At 42.2% G+C, this 19563-nt stretch overlaps 1 protein-coding gene across 1 annotated transcript; it reads left to right on the forward strand.

Annotated features, from left to right (window-relative positions):
* Nucleotides 1-1998: 1998 nt before the first annotated feature.
* B2M (beta-2-microglobulin) lies at nt 1999-16982 on the forward strand. The gene is made up of 4 exons (XM_061595080.1): nt 1999-2184; nt 7236-7514; nt 11583-11618; nt 16223-16982. The coding sequence occupies exons 1-3, from the start codon at nt 2097-2099 to the stop codon at nt 11594-11596; spliced, it is 381 nt and encodes a 126-aa protein (XP_061451064.1). The 5' UTR covers nt 1999-2096; the 3' UTR covers nt 11597-11618; nt 16223-16982.
* The last annotated feature ends 2581 nt before the right edge of the window (nt 16983-19563 follow it).

Consider the following 19563-nt stretch of genomic DNA (forward strand, 5'->3'; position numbering starts at 1 on the left):
ATAGGATTGGAGAGAAAAGCTTCCAACTTCCCCCAAAATCTCTTGTTAGAACCTAGACCCCAGCATAAGTTCCTGTTTCAGGATTTGGCTTGCATTATCTGAGTCTGCATTCTATCTTTTCTGATTTCACTTGAAAGAATATGATAATCTGCAAACATGGTGTGTAATAGTTAAGGTGTTGGACTATGACTTGGGAGATCAGGGTTCAAATCTCCATTGGGCCAGTTACTGACTCAGCCTAACCTACCTCACAAGGTTGTTGTGAGGATAAAATGGGGAAATCATGTATACCACCTTGAGCTCCTTGGAGGAAAGGTGGGATATATATGTAATAAATAAATAAATATTCCCACCCAACAACATCCTTTTCTTCCCAAATTATTTTTTGCTTTCTTGCTCTTTATATTCTGCCTAATGATGATTTGAAAGCTTCTGATGACCTGAGAAAATTATTTCCCTCTTTGTGATCTTTTAGCTGGTCCTAATAAATATATTACCCTACTCAGAGCGTATTGTTACTTTTGTATTTTCCCCCCTCTTAATAAACCAGCTTGAAGGATTGCCTTTACACATATTATATGCCTACTCCACTGTTTTGATCTGTGGAACTGGCACATTTACAGGGGCCACATAATGTTCATTCTACACTTGCGAGGAATCAATCTTTCAGGCTGAAAGCACCTATTTTCTGGAACACCTATTAATATAAGGAAAGCAATTTTGTTGTACTGTTTTCAGTGCCTGCCAAAAATTGGGTTTTTTAAGGAAAGCCCAAGGCATTTTTAAAGTATTCATTGCATGTCCAAATGGACATGCAGTCCTAGCTTTTGGACACCCAGTGGACACAAATGGCTACCTGACATTTAATCAATGAACCAAAAACACAAATTCAGATTGGAAGCCACTGAGATACTGACTAGAGGTATGCAGTTTTAGTGAAATTGAATAGAGACAGTAGACGATAGGGTCACATTAAACAATAATTCTTACAAACCACCAGCCTTTCTGAAAAACAAAATCTGTCTTCCTGTACACTGTGATGACTGGTTGTCTGCATCTTCATTCTTTTTTATTTTTATTTTTTAAGAATTCTGCCACGGCAGAGCTTGGATCAGCAGCTTTTTTCTTTTTAACTTATTTACTGCTGGGTGGGCAGGCTAGTAAGAATTTTGCTAGGCTAGTAGCCTGTGCAAATGCATTTGCAAGCTGTATTCACTCCGTTTGTTTTTGATTTCAACTAATTTAAATTACTTTCACCTCAAACTAAATGCCAGGGCTTGAACATGGTAGAGAAGCTTCCACATGGAAGCCATTTGAATGAAAGAATGAACACTCAGTAACAATTTCTTAAAAACTACCCTGGGCAAACCTACCCAGGCATGTAATTTTATTATGTATGTATGTTTTTAAACCTATTGATTTTATCTATATTTTGATCATTTTATTATGCCGACTGTTTTTAACGTCGCTGTTTTTAATGAATATTCTATACTATTTTATTCTACTAAGTGGTTTACATAAACCACGTAAGAGTTTTTATTTATTAAACAGTATATAAATCTTACTAAATAAATAAAAAGCCATTTTTCCCATCTTCTATCTTGCTTTTTTCTGACTGTATTGCATAGACACACACTCCTCTCCCACAAACTCTTAGACCTATCACAAACCGGCTGGACTGTTTTTAAAAACCAATTCTCTGTCACATGTTCTAGACTGGCTTCAGGCCTTTATGTTGTATCAACCTTCTGGCACTCTCTAGATCAATTTCAGCGGCGCACACAACCGCCTTGAACCTTCAGCGCCACTTCTCCCGTGACCATTTCTCGGAATTGGCCAGCATTCTAAGCAAGGGAAACTGAAAGGGAAAGCCAGAGAGTGGAAAGAGTGCGCATGTGCTGGAAAGCACCTCTTGGTCTTTCGGCAGACTTGCGAGACGATAACTTCCCGGTTACTAGTGATGCGACACCCTTACATTATTGCGATTGGTCAGAGAACGACTTTTAGGAGTGAAGCTCCATCTCTGGAGTGGGAGTTCAGCAATCAATTTCTCAGCGTCGCGTCTTCAGGGCGGACGGCGAGAAGTATCTGTAGCCATGGCCAAGCCGCATTTGCTGTTGTGCGTGGTGTTACTGCTGTTTATCAGCACCCTGGAAGTTATCAGCACCCTGGAAGCCAGTACAAGTAAGATTCTATTGTAATCCACCTAACTCTGTACCTCTTTCCAGGGCTGGCTGAAGTTTTGCTTGTCCTCCGGAAGTATGTCGTTAGGGGCGCGTTCTCAAGGTCTGTTAACACCGGTTATCTATGCCTATACGGTGACAAAATTGCAGAGGGAAAAACGGGGGTGAGAGGGACGAGAGCAAAGAGTCTTGTGGCAGCCTAGGGTGTCATTCTATACCAACGTACCCCGGAGTAAGCCCTTTTAAACTCGGTGGGATTTATTTCTGAGTAAATACATATATGGGACTGCGCTGGTAAAGAATTAATAGATTGATTGTGGCAGCCATGGAATGTATTAAGTGGGCGGTAGACCAAGAACGCTTGTGATTAGGTGAATCTGGATAACTGCAACCCTAAACATGCTTACTCAGAAGTAAGCCCCATCAGCTTCATTGAGGCATACTGCTTAGTATGTGTACTTACTTACAGTAAGTAAGTGTACTTACAGCCTTGTGGAACAGTCCTATACGTGTTTAATCTGTAGGAAGGCCCAAAGTAAAAGCCTTTTAAGGTAGTCCTTAGTGTTTGTAATCCTAAACACCCTATTAGGTAAGCTCCGTGGGACAGAATGGGACTTGCTATTGAGTAAGTATACATAGGGTTGTGTTGTTTTGTCATATCTATACTGTTGGATGATTGGGGTACTTAAAAGGGTGGTAAAAAGTTCTATTTTGCCTCCTTGATGCTTTTGGGAGGTTTAGTGGAAGTGCTGTGCATACACCATACTTTTAAAGCACACTCAAAGCACACACACCCAAAAGAATCCTGAGAACTGTAGTTTGTTAAAGGAGCTGGGAACTGTAGCTGTGTGGGATCAAATTACAGATCCCAGGATTCGGGGTGTGTATGTGCTTTGAATGTGCATTAAAGATGTGGTGTGTACGCAGCCCTAATTTGTGTTTTACAGATGCCGAGTAGGATGAAATAGAAGCAAGCAGATATTTGAGTGAATTAGTACGACTCATAAGAGAGTAGGGATGGGTTATACAATAGAAGACAACAAAGGCTCTCAACGGCTTCCCCTGCAGTTAAGCTGTTTTCTTTCTTCTTTTAACGTCATGGCTTCCTTTGCAACACCTCCGACCCAACCGCGAGGGTGGGACTCTCAAGAAGTGCTATCTAGCCATAGAATTTGGGGCAGGGAAGAACAGGGAGGATAGAAGGATGTCTGTTCCATGAGGTTTTATGGAGCTAGAGGTGCCTTCTGTTTCCATCCAGACAGTAACCTGCCGAAGAAGGGAACACTTTTTGTTACAGGATAGGACAGGCAGGAAGTGTTTCCTTGTCTCCCATTTTACAGTGATTTCTACCAACAGTTAAGTCAAGAAAATAGAAGATAAGAAATGTAGGGATTCTAGGAAATTTAAACAGAAAATCACACATTTTGGAGGAGAAGGGAGAGCTCAGCTTCTCTTTCCTCCTAAGGTAAACAAAAGGGGGAGGGGATCTGAGCTCACTGACAGCACACACACAAACTCACAAAGCAGCCGTCAGTGTCTGAGTCCAGTGTCGCCCTCTTCCCACATTCTAGGAACATAAGAAACTGCCTTATACCGAGATAGACCATTGGTCCATCTAGCTCAGTATTGTCTACACTGACTGGTAGCTGCTGTCCAGGATTTCAGACAAGATTCTCTCCTACCTGGAGATGCTGGGGATGGAACCTGGGACCTTCTGCATGCGAGGCAGATGCTGTACCAATGAGCTACGGCTCTTCCCCAAACATTTCAGTGAGAAGAGACTAACCTAGGGATAGAGGAAGGTGCCTTTTATTGAGTCACACCATTGGTCCATCTAGGTAAACATGGTCTACACAGACTGGCAGCGGCTCTCCAGGGTTTCAGGTGGAGATTTCTCCCAGCCCTGCCTGGAGATGCCATGGATTGACCCTGGAACCTTCTGCACGTAAAGCAGAGGCTGTATTACTGAGCGGTGTCCCTAATCTAACCTCGTCCACGCTCAGTGATAGCACCTGCACGGTGCCCTCTACCACCAGTGATATTCCCCGCAGAAGGAAGCATCCATGTACTGCCCTTGGAGGAACCAGGGGTCATTTCAACTCCCCCAATGTTTTCTTGCAAGGTTTCAGGGCCCTCTTTTCTCCCTTTCCCCATTTGGGCTCACAACTTGTGAACATGCAGGAGACCAACTTTAGAACTACATACATTGATGAACTGGTATTGAAAACTGGGAGACTGCAGGGACAATAGTGGAAAACTTAAAAGGTTTAAAAGGATGGGAAAAGCAGCTGGGGGGGTCAGCAGGGAAGGGCACCCCAGAAAGCTACTTTTCAATTTAAAACAGTTGAGACTTTAACACATTTATTTTCTTCTATTTACATTTCTTTTTTCTTCTGCCATGGAACTCAAGGTGGCATGTTCACATACAATTCATTTTTTGCTCCTACTGGCTTTTTTCCAGGGACTTTCTAACTAGTCATCAGCCTTTGCCCAGTTTTATTACTGTTACCTGCAGCTAGAGAAAGAGTGAAATTGAACCTTGGCCATTGCTGTGTGCAGATCGACTACTGCTTGCCCTTTTTCTTTCCTTTTCTCCTAGATCAGGGGTATAGTCATCTGGAGTTGTGGGAGGTCATACGCCCCTTACTTTTTTTGGGAGCAGGGTCCCAGCCACGTCCCTATGTATGAGCCAATCAACATGCAACATGCAAAGGGAGCATGTTAGACACTGAGAAGAGTCCTTGTCCTTTTGGACTGGAGCATATCAGAGTGAAAGGAGGTGAGTCAACCACTGAGAAGACTCTTCTCAGTAGCTAACGCACAGCCTCCCCTTTTATGCTGATTGGCTCCTAGGGACGTCTGTTGTAGTGGAGTGCGGACTCACAAGATGACAGGGAGACGAGGGAAAGTGGAAAAGGGTGTGTGGCATGATTATCATGAAGGGACCCTGCATTTCTGAATTTGCCACTACACTGCTGCTCATGGTACATACACAGTAATCTTCAGGTTTTTCAGACCCAGGACCTACCTTTAGCCCAGTTTTAGTTTGACCCAAAATAGAGAACACATTTTTTAATCAAATTTGTATGGTGTTACAGGTGCTACCGTAATCCAGCGTTAGGTCAGGCTATGACCCTGCGTAGTGGGTCATCACAACCAATCAGCTTGAATATGAATGGCAGAGAAGGGATGGGCAAACTGTGGCCCTCAAGATGTTGTTGGACTCCGGCTCCCATCAGCCCAGGCTGGCATGGCCAATGGTTGCGGTTGATGGGAATTGTAGTCCAACAACATCTGGAGGGCCACAGTTTGCCCACCTCTGGAGTAAAGGGCACTCATTCACTGGGGCACATTGTTTTAATGTCAGCAAAGAGGAGACTGCACTCTTGTTCACCAGGTATGCTCACAGCAGGGACAAGGAACAGCAGTGGATCAATTCCATTTCTTAGTTAAACAGAGGCCAGTTGGGGAGAGAAGAGCACTTCTTGCCTCTTCAGTGGTGCTTGTTTATAAAGTTTCCTACTCGGATGCTGACCCAAGACTGGCTCATATTAGTAAGCAGTCTAAAAATGGAAATGGAATAAAAATATTAGACTGTCCAACTCAACAGTCTGTCCCTTAATCCCAGAAACGGGTGATCTGTGATTATTCAGTAGTGAAAAGAGAAGTCACTTTGCATGTGCTATGAGTAAGGATAGGCAAGAATTCTGCTGAATTTGGATTTAGCACTGGATTTTTCAGTAGTCCTCATACTCCTCATCTTTGTGGAGCAATCCTGTTTGCTCTGAACTTCACTGGGTTTCTCCCGACACCAGATTTCCCCCCTCAAATATATTGTTCTTTTATTGATTTTACTCGCAGTACCTCTCTCTCTCTCTCTCTCTCTCTCTCTCTCTCTCTCTCTCTCTCTCTCTCAGAGGAAGAGGAGGACGTGAAGCCGCTTTCCTTCCAAAATATCGATAATGCAGACCATTAAAAGCAACGGATAATAGACAGAGAACTTACCTGAATCAATACTGCCTGTTAGGTTGATCAAATGTTTTCAAAGTTGCATTGGCCAACAGATCCTATCCCTAGCTATGAGGCACTTTCTTCTAATTCCATCTATGGTTTGAACAGGTCCACACAACTAGGATCAAACCATTGTTTGCAATTCTTGTTTGGCAGGATCATTCAGACCATACTTTGCCAGTTTGGACATAAACTACAAACTACAGCAAACTACAGCTTGCATTAATCATGCATGTGAGGTGATGAGGGAGCTTGGGCCATTGACCATCTCTAAACCATGATGTTCATCTGAATGGTGCCTGTGCTTGTTCTTTCTTTGTAACATATGTTGAATACAACCCTAAGCCCTACTCAAAATAGACCCATTGAAATTAATGAACCTAAGTTATTAATGTCTATTAACTTTGATGGGTCTGCTCTGAGTAGGACTAGCATTGAATGCCAACCATAACAACCAAATTTCTAAAACTGAGGAAGTGTATGTAAAGGCTCAAATTCCAGTTAGCTGCTTTACTGGGATATGGATAGATCTGTTTCACACTAGATGATTTTCCTACATAGATACTGTATCTGTGCTGAAAATTGTACGTGAAGTCACACATAATGAACAGATACTTCCTAACTGTTAGAGTGGTATGACAATGGAACCAATTACCTAGGGAGATGGTGGGCTCTCCAACACTGAAGGCATTCAAGAGGTAGCTGGACAGCCACCTGTTGGGTATGCTTTAAGTTGGATTCCTGCGTTGAGCAGGAGGTTGGACTCAGTGGCCTTATAGGTACCTTCCAACTCTATTATTCTATTCTACCTGTGTATGTAGTTATGTGGAGCTGGTGGTGAGTTCCCATACCACGCATACATAGCAAAATAGGCGCATATATTTTTGCCATTTGTGACAGTATATATGCAGAGTGCATGTAGCTACCTATATGGACTCAGTGTCTGGGCAGGAAATATATCTTCTATGATCTAATCTTGAAGTATGACAGATGATAGTGTCCCTAACGCCTTTTCTTTTACCTCTTCCCCCATTCCTACAGGAACTCCCAATGTACAAGTGTATTCCCGCCATCCTTTGGAGATTGGCAAGAAAAATGAATTGAATTGCTATGTGGATCAGTTCCATCCTCCCAAAATCAACATCACTCTTCTGAGGAATAGTCAGCCACTTGAAAACATGCAGCACTCTGACCTTTCTTTTGATAAAACCTGGGCCTTCAATCGCCTGGTTTATGCTGAAGTCGTTCCAAATGGGAAAGATAAGTTCTTCTGCAAAGTGGAGCACAGCACCCTGAAAGAACCAAAAATTGTCATGTTGGGTGAGGATGTGTCACTGTAGTCTTCTTTCCATCCCCTTTCTTTTTCTCAAGTCTTGAAACGTGACTTACTGTGCTCTGTAGTCTGTAGCCCCTCCAGAAAACACATCTTGATTACTGTTCACCCCATCTGAGAGTTCTTTCTTTAAAGGGACCAGCAAAACAAAGCCATGTCTTTACAAATAGAGCAAAAATTGCATTTGGTATGGCTTTGGCTTCAAATGAAATTGGTTGTGTATTACGCTGAGATTTGCCTCTGTACCTTGCTACTACTTGTCATGAACAATGGTGAATTTACACCATTTTTTTACAGGAAATCTTTCCATAATATATAAAACCCTTGTGGTTACTTGTTATAAATGTACTCCCCAGGATGAATATTATTATTATTATTATTTAAACTTCGACTCCGCCCTTCCTCCCAAAGGCGCCCTGACCAGCAAACAGCAAAGCATCAAAACAACATGATTAAAAATAAATAAAAACAGACATAACAGCTGGTAATTTTCACTACTGGGAGTTTGTGTAGCTGTTTCATTGTTTCAAAAATGGTGCATGAGTATTGGAACAAATGTTGGTATGGAAGAATTCCAGGGATTTGTGAAGACTTTTCCCTGTACAAAATGATCACGTAGCATTTTAATAAGGTGCGGGGATTGTTCATCAACAATAAGGAGCAAAGTGGAAATGTAAATCTCAGGACTGGTTGCTTTGCACTGGCTAATTGTTCCATCCAACAAATCTATTTGCATAGATGTGTTTTCAACTTGTTTAGTTGTTATTTTATTGACTACCACACAGACGTGCATCATTGAAATGCAACTCTGTTTTTGAGACTGTGTTATTATATTGCTTGTTAGCTTAACCTTTCCCAGTTATGCTTTGCTATACTATTTTATCCCCTTCACAGTGTTGTTATTTATTAATTATCTTCCACATATACGTCTCAAGGAGATCTACACAACAGAATAAAAACAGTTAGAAACAGGACCAAAAAATAATAACATCCCATGAACAAGGTTCTAGAGCGTGTGGTCGCTCGCCAACTCCAGGCTCTCTTGGATGAAACTGATTATCTGGATCCATTTCAATCGGGCTTTCGGCCGGGGTTTGGTACAGAAACGGCCTTGGTCGCCCTGTATGATGACCTCTGTCGGGAGAAAGACAGAGGGAGTGTAACTCTGTTGGTTCTTCTTGATCTCTCAGCGGCTTTTGATACCATCGACCATGGTATCCTTTTGGAGCGACTCTCGGATTTGGGAGTTGGAGGCACTGCTTGGCAGTGGTTGTGCTCCTATCTCGAGGGTCGTCTCCAGAAGGTGGTGCTTGGGGAGCATTGCTCGAGTCCCTGGGTACTCCAGTATGGGGTCCCGCAGGGCTCAGTTCTGTCCCCCATGCTCTTTAATATCTATATGAAGCCGCTGGGCAAGGTCATTAGGAGATTTGGAGTGCGTTTCCAGCAATATGCTGATGATACGCAACTCTACTTCTCCTTTTCATCTTCTTCAGGTGAGGCTGTTGATGTATTAAACCACTGCCTGGCCGCGATAATGGACTGGATGAGAGCCAATAAACTGAAGCTCAATCCTGACAAGACTGAGATGCTGTTGGTTGGGGGGCTCTCTGCCCAGATGGCTGATGTTCGACCTGCCCTAGATGGGGTTACACTCCCCCTAAAGGAGCAGGTCCGTAGTTTGGGGATTTTATTAGATCCGCTCCTGTCACTTGAGGCTCAGGTAGCCTCGGTGGCACGGAATGCGTTCTACCAGCTTTGGCTGGTAGCCCAACTTCGACTCTATCTGGACAGGGAGAATCTCGCCTCAGTTATCCATGCTCTGGTAACCTCTAGATTGGACTACTGTAATGCACTCTACGTAGGGCTACCTTTGAAGACGGTTCGGAAACTTCAGCTAGTGCAGAATGCTGCGGCCAGAGTTCTTACTGGGACAAAGAAATTTGACCATATAACACCTATTCTGGCCCAACTGCACTGGCTACCAATATGTTTCCGGGCCAGATTCAAAGTGTTGGTTCTTACTTATAAAGCCTTAAACGGCATCGGACCGCAGTACCTAGTGGAACGTCTCTCCCGCTATGTGCCTACCCGTTCGCTTCGCTCGACCTCGAAGGCTCTACTCCGGGTCCCGACTCATAAGGAGGCCCGGAGAACGACAACTAGATCTAGAGCCTTCTCAGTGGTGGCCCCCGAATTATGGAATGCCCTCCCTGACGAGATACGCCTGGCGCCTTCTCTCCTATCTTTTCGGCGCCAGGTAAAAACCTACCTCTTCGCCCAGGCATTTTAAATGCATTTTAAGCTTAAATTTTGTAACTGAAAATTCTTATTTTAATCTTGTATCTTGTGCTTAACATGTTTTATAACTGTATACGAAATTCACACTTGCTTGTATTTTAATGTATTTTATTCTGTTGTACACCGCCCTGAGAGCTTAATGCTATAGGGCGGTCTAAAAATGTAATTAAATAAATAAATAAATAAATAAATGAAATACAATAAAAGGAGATATCCATGGCAGACACCTATTCATCCAGTGGGGAAAGCTTATCAGAACAAAAATGTCTTCCATTGTTTCCGGAAAGTGCAGATAGCAGGCACCTGTCCTATCTTGACAGGAATGCTATTTCGCAGAACGGGCAGCCACACTTGAAGCCCTGCTCCAAGTTACTGTGGAGTGGGCTTCTGATCTCTCTGGAAGCTTTAGGAGAAACTCTTCCACAGACCACAGTGACCTACTGGATATATAAAGGATGACAGTCTCCCAAGTAATCTGGTCTTGAGCTTTATATTCCATGTCTTTCCTCCTGCTCTCCTCCTTCCCATCGTAGCTCTCTTTTGTATAACTTGCCCAATACCCCTAAGCCTCTACTGAAATCGGTATTTCCCTTTTTATTATTGTTGTTTACGGATTGCACAACAAGAGTTCTATTGCTGTGTTCAATTTTTTCAATACCTTTCTAAAAACAAAAAATGAGGATGTGAATATTCTTGATATTTATTTATTTAACAAAATGTATATGTCACTTGATTTTAAGGGTAGACACACACTCCCTGTTCTGCCGGTTCCAGTGCATCTCCATCTCTCTTCTGAAAATGGGGACACATGATGCTAGTCAACCCCCTCCCCTTTTTATTGTAAAACCTGGTGGGAGCAGCTTGAGTGCGTTTTTTAAAAATTTGCTTCAAAGAGATTTCGTAGCTGATTGGCAGATCTACCCGTTTCCCCTCCAGGTGTGATTAGTGGAAACATTTTGCTGTAGGTAACTACAAAAAAACAAACTTTAAAAAGAGACAAGTATTTAAAAACATTCAAAAAAGAATTAAAACCAATAATAAGCTAAAAACAGATTTAAACACATTTAACTTCTGCATGTCTAGATAGGCTTGCCTAAACAACAAGCTTTAAGCAGGCTCCAGAATGAGGACAGTAAAGGTGCCTGCCTGATGTCAACAGGCAGGGAGTTCCTACTGGCTGCCACATTAAAATATTGGTGTTGAGCAGCCAGGGGAAAAGGGCAGTGGCACTTTCCTGACCACTTGGAACTGGCATTGCTGCAGCGTAGAGAGGGTGAGGAAGGGTGAGGCAGCAGGGAGGCCAGTGTGACGTGGACACGCCAGTGGAGCCAATCCGGGACTCTCACTGGTGCATTTACACCACACTAAACTCCTCTCTCCCAGTACGTTTCAGAGTCATTGGTGTCCCTCCCCACCGGCTGTTCCTGGTATATACAGTACTTTCTTTTCTCTCTTTTTGGGTATAGTCCGTGTCAGCTGGATAGCATAACACAAAATCTTCTATACTTCTAATTATAGTTAACAAATTCTGTAAATGTCAAGGGACAAGGAGGATTGCTACGAACTTACATAGGCACTTCCTGTTATTCAAACAAGAAAGATTTGGGCATACTTCTGGGATGCTGATGGAGGTAGCCATCCTTTGCAAGAGTGATAGGCATTCATCGGTCATCAGAAGTGCTGAATAGTAGCACTGTCATAAAACATTGGACCAGTTTATGTTGAAGGGACACCAATATTGTTGTCTTCTCCCACAGATCAAGAATATTAACCAGATGATCCCAACAAATAAGGTAAGATACAGATTATTAGTATTATTTAATATATTTGTCATTTTTTACAACAAGAAGCAACTTACAGAAGGTTAAAATACAGAAATACAACAAACATAAATGGTAATCAATGTGATTATTGAGAGTGGCTATATACTGTAGTCAGCATGGATTTTTCGCATTCCGCAGTGTTAAACTGAAAATACCCCCCATGCAATTCTGATCCTTCCCATAAGCTCATTCAAAACAAAACCTTACAAAACTTATAGTCCTGAACTCAGAAATACTTGCTTAACAACCCTCTAAATTTTCATGGTGATACACAAAACAGATAGAGAGAATCGAGAGTTCAAAGTGTAAAAAGAGAGCAAAAAAACCAGACCCCTGTTGGATTTTTTCTGTCAGAGTTCTCATAAACTGTTGAAATTCATTAAAAAACAGCCATGTTCACAGAGTACCAGTAATCCCATTACTGACCTTGCCCCATACTCTGACCTTCATCTTCTGCAGTTTAAAAGTTTAAAAAATGCCTAGCTGATTTTTAATTAATTAAAGAAATTTTGCATTGAACTCAATGTGCAGTAACAACACAGGAAAGAAGCAAAGTAAGAAGAACACCAACAAACATACAAAAATGTAATTCTCCATCTTTGGAGATGGCAGGTGTTGCCACCACTCACCATATGCTCAGAGGCACATGTTACCAAATTCTTCCAAGCTACACAGGACTGTGAAAGACCAACCCAAACTGTGTTTGCATTTTGACAAATTTGTAGGGCAGTATAATATCTCAAAGAGGAGATCAGGTCTCCTGCTCCCCTGGTGCATTCACTATGGCTGCCCAATTTCCCTGCCTTTTAAAGTTTGATAGAAATATCTGGTGGCTATAGGTACATTCTTAAACTGCAAGGTTTTTTGCCTATTAGTGAATTGTTATTTAAAGAAATATATTACCCGTCTCTCACAAGAGATACAAGGAGGCTACCAGAGACCAATGGATCAGTTTTGTGTTGGACCAGTTATAAACTGTGCTTGAAAACAGATTTAATTAAAAGGGAAGTTGCTGCTAAATCTTTAGCCGCATCTTTCTCCCAACTGTAGTTACTATGATGGATGTACCTGCCAGAAGATTGATTTCTAGTTTGGCCATATGTCTGTTTTGCTTCACAATTCCAGGGGGCTTTTTGGGTTTTTAAAATTTGAATGTTTGAACTGCCGCATGGATATTTATGTGTCTGTTTTTGTGTCTTAATTGAGGGAAGATTTTTTTTAAATGGCTAAACAGCTATAGGGATTGGAGACAGGTGGGTTTGTGATATTATAGGTCTTAGCCAATGGGTGTCATGCAATGTTAGATTCTGCACAGATTTGCAGAACCAGATTTTCCAGAACTCAGCCCTAGAGTGGAAAAGGTTTGTTACTTCCAAACCAGCTCACTACACAGTAGTCAGTCCTATTGAGTTCAGTGGGAGAGATGTGCAGAGTGAACATTTTGCCTCAAAAATGAACTACTTGTTCAAAGGTAGTTTGTGTAAATTTAAAGAATGTGCAGGCGTTTCAAGCTCCTGAAGGAGTATTTCACTCTGAAATGCACAGAGCTAAAATAAGTCTTATAGCTCTATTACGCCATAATGGGTATTGGGAATCCCAGAGGGTATGGTGAATGAGAATGTAGAAAGCCCTCACAGCCACAAGCTTAATTGCTCTAACTTCATAGGAGGGTAGGGAGTCCTTCTTTTAAACCTCTTTTCATTGGTGTTCAAGTGCTTAGCTCATCAGAGGGGCAGTCCAGAGTAGGGATGTTGTAGAATTCTGCCCAACTCGGAGTTGGTACTGAATTTTCCATTAATTCATTTATTCTCAATCGCTGAGGATTAGATTGTAATGTAGCAAATTTTCACAGCTATTTTTAAAAACAGACCTTTTTTAAAAAATCCACTTAAGAACAGAACATAAGAAGAGCCTGCTGGATCAGGCCAGTGGCCCAGCTAGTCCAGCATCCTGTTCTCACAGTGGCCAACCAGGTGCCTGGGGAAAGCCCGCAAGCAGGACCTGAGTGCAAGAATGAGGGGATTGGTAAAAAGAAAGCTGAAAAACAAAATCCAGAGGGTCACATCACTCGAAAATGCTTGGAAGTTGTTTAAAAACACTATATTAGAAGCTCAACTGGAGTGCATACCGCAGACCAGAAAAGGTACCGCCAGGGCCAAGAAGATGCCAGCATGGTTAACGAGCAAAGTCAAGGAAGCTCTTAGAGGCAAAAAGTCTTCCTTCAAAAAATGGAAGTCTTGTCCAAATGAAGAAAATAAAAAAGAACACAAACTCTGGCAAAAGAAATGCAAGAAGACAATAAGGGATGCTAAAAAAGAATTTGAGGAGCACATTGCTAAGAACATAAAAACCAACAACAAAAAATTCTATAAATACATTCAAAGCAGGAGACCATCTAGGGAGACAATTGGACCCTTGGATGATAAGGGAGTCAAAGGTGTACTAAAGAACAATAAGGAGATTGCAGAGAAGCTAAATGAATTTTTTGCATCTGTCTTCACAGTGGAAGATATAGGGCAGATCCCTGAACCTGAACTAACATTTGCAGGAGGAGACTTCTAAAACATTGATTGTAAGAATGATAATTTATTGATATTTTGAAGAAATGTCCTTTCCTTTTTAAAGGAAATAACATTTTCTTCAAAATAGCAATACTTCCTTTAAAATATCGATATTAATATCAATTTTTTTTTTGCAGGCAAAAAAAAATAGATTAGTAAAAGCAGCAGCTAGCTGTTATAGAATAAACTCTAATCAATTCCAGCCTGTTAGGTTGGAAGAATGCTTTTGAATCTGCACTGGCCAACAGATCCCATCCCTACTCCAGAGCCACCACTATGATGAAGATCTTCTTGAACACATTATATTCCTTCAGGCTCCACAATACCCTCCCTACCGTATATACTGTTCTTTACTGTCCTCTCCATCCTGGCTCACCACGGAATGTAAACAACTAGTTTCCCCTTGCTCCAGGCCTTCCTTGTTGTGTGCTCTCTGTCCCAACCTTTGTCTTTGTTGGGGGAGAGGCACAATATAGATGCCGCTGCTGCTGCCACTGCTGCTGCTGCTGCCGCCGCCGCCACCTCCTCTCTCATCCTCTGATCACATTTCCCCTTTATGCAACTGGGCCACAACACATAATTTCCAGCCTGCCTGTGCTTGCTTCTCGTTGGGAAGGCCATGCCACAATGTGGAGGCCAGTGCCAACTATCTTGGTGCCAATCCATGCATTTAAAGCACATTCAATTATATATATATTTATTTATTTATTAAATTTATATCCTGCCCTTCCTCCCAGGAGCCCAGAGCAGCAAGCAATACACTAAAAGCATTCTAAGACATCTTAAAAACAAAAGACTTTAAAAATATCAAAATTAACATCTTTAAAAAAACATTAAAACAAAACATCTTAAAAACATCTTCTAAAAAATCAGCTTTAAAAAAAAATTAAAAACAATTCAGACTGGGATAAGGTCTCTCCTTAAAAGGCTTGTTGAAAGAGGAAGCTCTTTGGTAAGTGCGGAAAAGATAATAGAGACAGCACCTGTCTAATATTAAAGGGGAGGGAATTCCCAAGCGTCGGTGTCACAACACTAAAGGTCCACTTCTTATGTTGTGCGGAATGGGCATCCTGATGAAATGGTATCTGCAGGAGGCCCTCACCTGCAGAATTCAGTGATCGACTGGGTGTACAAGGGATAAGATGATCTTTCAATTATCGATGCACATTTAAAGCACATGAGTCCCCCTAAAGAATCAGGGGACCTGTAGTTTCTCCCTCACATAGCCTATGAGTTAGGTTAGGCTGAGAGACTATGACTGGCCCCGGTCATCCAGCAAGCTTCATGGCTGATTGGGAATTTGAACCTTAGTCTCCAGATCCTAGTTTAATGGATGCTCCCCCACCCTGTTGAAAGGTCAGTCAGTATTTGGGGGGCGGGATAGAACTGAGGCTAAGAGAGAGAGTGGCTTGGTCAAGGCCACCTAGTGAGAGATGTCTTGATTTACAGCTCAGTCTTTAGGCAGCTCTCATAATGCTTCTCAGGATTTAAAGTGCTTTTCTAGATTTGTTATCTCTCTTGTCCCCACCAAGATTAGGCTGAAATAGTGACAGTTCCATAGCCAGCCTAAAAGTTAGGGGGCACCCATAAAGTAATGGGGGGTGGGAGAAAAAATATGTAAGATTTAATATTTAATTTTTGTAAAAAAAAACAACAACCCTAAATGTAAATGCACTGCCTTCGATTCCGACTTATGGCGACCCTATGAATAGGGTTTTCATGAGGCTGAGAGGCAGTGACTGGCCCAAGGTCACCCAGTGAGCTTCATGGCTATTCAGGGATTCGAACCCTGGTCTCCCAGGTCGTAGTCCAACACATTAACCACTACGCCACATGGGCAGGAAAGTTTGGTGGGGGCTGGCTATAGGCCTGAATAGTGATGGTCAAGGCCACTTAGTGGTTAATTGGAGGTTGGGTCTCCCTATCCAGCCTTTGATCCACTGGACCACACTGTTTGTTCTTTGAAAAAATGAGTCAAGGTAAAACTCAGTGTTTTTTTTTTCCTCCTTCCAGGTCTGAAGAAATTTCCTTTTCAATATTGCCACTTATGTGATCCCTGAGGAGGAGTCTTCCTTGCTGTTCCTGCTTTTCATCCAATTACAGAGTTCAGTGGACAGTTTTCTAGCATGTGATGAGCTATGCATACCAAGGGTGACAATACCTGCTGATGTGTCACCTTTGAAGCTTTTAATTGTATAGATGTGAGCTTTTATACAGTAGGGCCCTGCTTTTTGGTGGCCGCTTTTCGGTGTTCCACTAATACAGCGGTTTTCAATTAGAGTAAGGCCCCACTCATACGGCACTTGTTCCGCTTTTATGGTGTTTTTTGGGCGCCATTTTATGATGGAATTCCACTTTTTGGCGGGCTTTGCTTTTAGGCGGGTGTCTGGAACGTAACCTGCCGTATGAGTGGGACCCTACTGTATTTTGTGTGTCTGCTGTAGGCTGTCAACTGAAGATTGCAGGGGAAACTTGAGCTATCATGCCTTTATAATAACACTGAGAGTTTTGCAGTTTGAAATCTTTAAAAAAAATGATGTAATAGCTTTTGTTGAATTTTGCCTTAAATACTTTTAGTAAGTATTTAATTACTTTTAAAATCTTTCAGAAGTTTGTTTGGATGTTTGTAAAGCAAAGCAAGTTAAAAAGATTATATACTTTACCTTTTTAATCAATTGGCTATGAATTATATCTGAAATGTAACTTTTAATGCTTTTAGCCTACTCCTAATAAAAACTTTAATAAAGTGCATGTAATATTTCCTTTATAACAATTGGTGGCTTTCATTGATTGAATGACAGGGCACTCCTAAGCATGTTTATTCGTACGTCAGTCCTATTACATTAAATAGGCCTACTCCCTTGTAAGTGTAAATAGGACTGCATACAAAATTCATTGCATCCTGCAACTGATCTTTACAATCATAAGCAGCCTTATGATAGATAAACCATTCTTGGTCAGTAAGGGTGTGTGGGGGATAGACGGCAAAGGGTTAACTCTTCTTCCCAAAGAAGGCAGGCCCAATCAGAAAAAAAACTTTGTTCTTCCTGGAGAGGCAAATGTGTGCAGGGCAATGGTAGTGATTTTTTAAAACCCTTTTGTACAATAGGCTACATTCCAGCCAGAGGCTCCTATGCATGCTCCTGTCCATCCAGGCGAGCAAGCGGAATTATCCTAGTTCAAGGATATGTTTCAGTGAGGCAAAAGCACCAAGGGAGGGCCTGGAGTAGAGCTGCTGTGGGGCGTGGCCTGGGTGAGGAGAGTGGGTGTGACCTGGGAACATTCTGGGGGCCAGACAGAGAGGCTGGGAGGGCTGCATTGGCCTCTGGCCCTGTTTATTTGTTATTTATTTATTTATTATTTGATTTATATCCCATCCTTCCTCCCAGCAGGAGCCCAGGGCAGCAAACAGAAATGCTAAAAACACTTTAAAACATCATAAAAAGACCTTAAAATACATTAAAACAAAACAACATTAAAAACATTTTTTTAAAAAGTTTTAAAAACATCTTTTTAAAAAAGGGTTAAAAACATTATTAAAAAAATATATTAAAAGCAATTCCAGCACAGACACAGACTGGGATAGGTCTCAACTTAAAAGGCTTGTTGAAAGCGGAAAGTCTTCAAAAGGCGCCGAAACGATAGCAGAGATGGCGCCTGCCTAATATTTAAGGGGAGAGAATTCCACAGGGTAAGTGCCACCACACTAAAGGTCCGTTTCCTATATTGTGCAGAATGAACCTCCTGATTTGTATGTCAGGAGGCTGTCACCTGCAGAGTGCAGTGATCAACGGTATATAAGGAGTAAGATGGTCTTTCAGGTATCCTGGTTCTGAGCTGTATAGGACTTTGTACACCAAAACTAGAACCTTGAACTTGGCCCAGTAGCAAATGGAGCCAGTGCAATTCTTTCAGCAGCAGGGTGACATGTTGGCGATACCCTGCCCCAGTGAGCAGTCTCACTGCTGCATTTTGTTTGCTGCTAGCTCTGTTCTCCAGTAGTGCCCCTCTAAAAAGGAGACCTGGAGACCCTTTGTGAGTTCTGGCAGTTCCATTAAACTCCACTGCAGCATCCACTGGAAGGATCTTGCCTATCTCCAGCCAGGTGGCAGCCACAGGGAGGTGGTTGGTGGGGGCTGCTCTGGGTGAATGGATGCTCACCTTTTGTTCCTTGGTAACTTCAGGAAACCTCTCCAGAACACTTCATTGGTCTTACAGCCTGGGGGCCAAAATCGGCAACTGCCTCTCATAAAGAGATGCTCCTGTCATTCACACACAAGGCAGAGGAAGAAAGACCATTTCTGTTCAGGCAGCAATTTATCTGCATCTGTGAGGAAAGCTTCATGTGTCTGCTGTATGACCTATGAAGGAGAACACCAGAACTGGATGCAAAGGGGAACGTAGCTCACAGGTTGGATTTTGGCAAGGAGATGAACATGTCTGCACCAAGTGGAGGCTGCAATTAGACTCTAGTGAGGTCCTCCTTATTTCAGTTTCCTGGATACTCCATTCAGTGTCTTATGCCCCTATTTGCTGACTCTGTTCCTGTTCATTAACAGCCTGGCAAACAGAAATTTGGCAAGGGAAGCTTTTCCCATCATTGATCACTGGTCTGTGTGTCAGAAAAAAGTTCTCTCCACCTACTAAATGTGTGTGTAAAGTTGAAGTCCAATCTAAATTATGGTTACTTGGACTCTCGTGGTGTTGGTAAACACTTAAGAATCCAGGTGGTGGCTGTGTGTGTACACAGCCTCAAACTCAAAACTCCTTATGGCTGGGTGGAGTTAAGCATCAAAAAAGCTGCAGATTATTAGAGCAAAATCGAGAGGAAAACATTCAAAGATGGTGCTGGTATTCAATGGCCCAACAGAGGTCACATCTGCACCATACATTTAAACCACATGACTGCCCGCCAAAGTATCGTGCAAACTAGTTTAAGGTGCACTCAAGAGCAAAACAAAGGCAGATCTATCTCACAAATATAGCATGTTCACTCATACCATGCCATAGCAGACCTGTATTTGCTTACAGGCATTCTCCTCCCCCAAACCAAATAGCTAATCATCAACAGCAAGAGCTTCATCACAGAGATGCAGACTCAGGTGCCAACTCTGTTCACATATCTACATATCTGGCAACTTTGTTACAAGACCTAATAATATTGTCCACAACATCAGAGGTCCATTCACTTGCTCAGCTTGCAATATGGTAGATGACATTATCTGCCATCTATTCCCTTCTGCATTCTCAGTAGGATAGACAGGCCAGTCTCTCTGCAAAAGAATAAACAAACACAAATCTGACATCAGGAATGGGAGTTCTCAAAAGCTATAGGGACACATTTCCACCTTCCA

Source organism: Rhineura floridana, chromosome 14 (genome assembly GCF_030035675.1).
Source record: "Rhineura floridana isolate rRhiFlo1 chromosome 14, rRhiFlo1.hap2, whole genome shotgun sequence".
Lineage (NCBI taxonomy): Eukaryota > Metazoa > Chordata > Lepidosauria > Squamata > Rhineuridae > Rhineura > Rhineura floridana.

Excerpts from the sequence above, each read along its gene's own strand:
- B2M (XM_061595080.1), top strand. The coding sequence starts at position 2,097 with ATGGCCAAGCCGCATTTGCTGTTGTGCGTGGTGTTACTGCTGTTTATC. Across the intron at positions 2,185-7,235 it reads CACCCTGGAAGCCAGTACAA|GAACTCCCAATGTACAAGTG; the intron begins GTAAGATTCTAT and ends CCATTCCTACAG.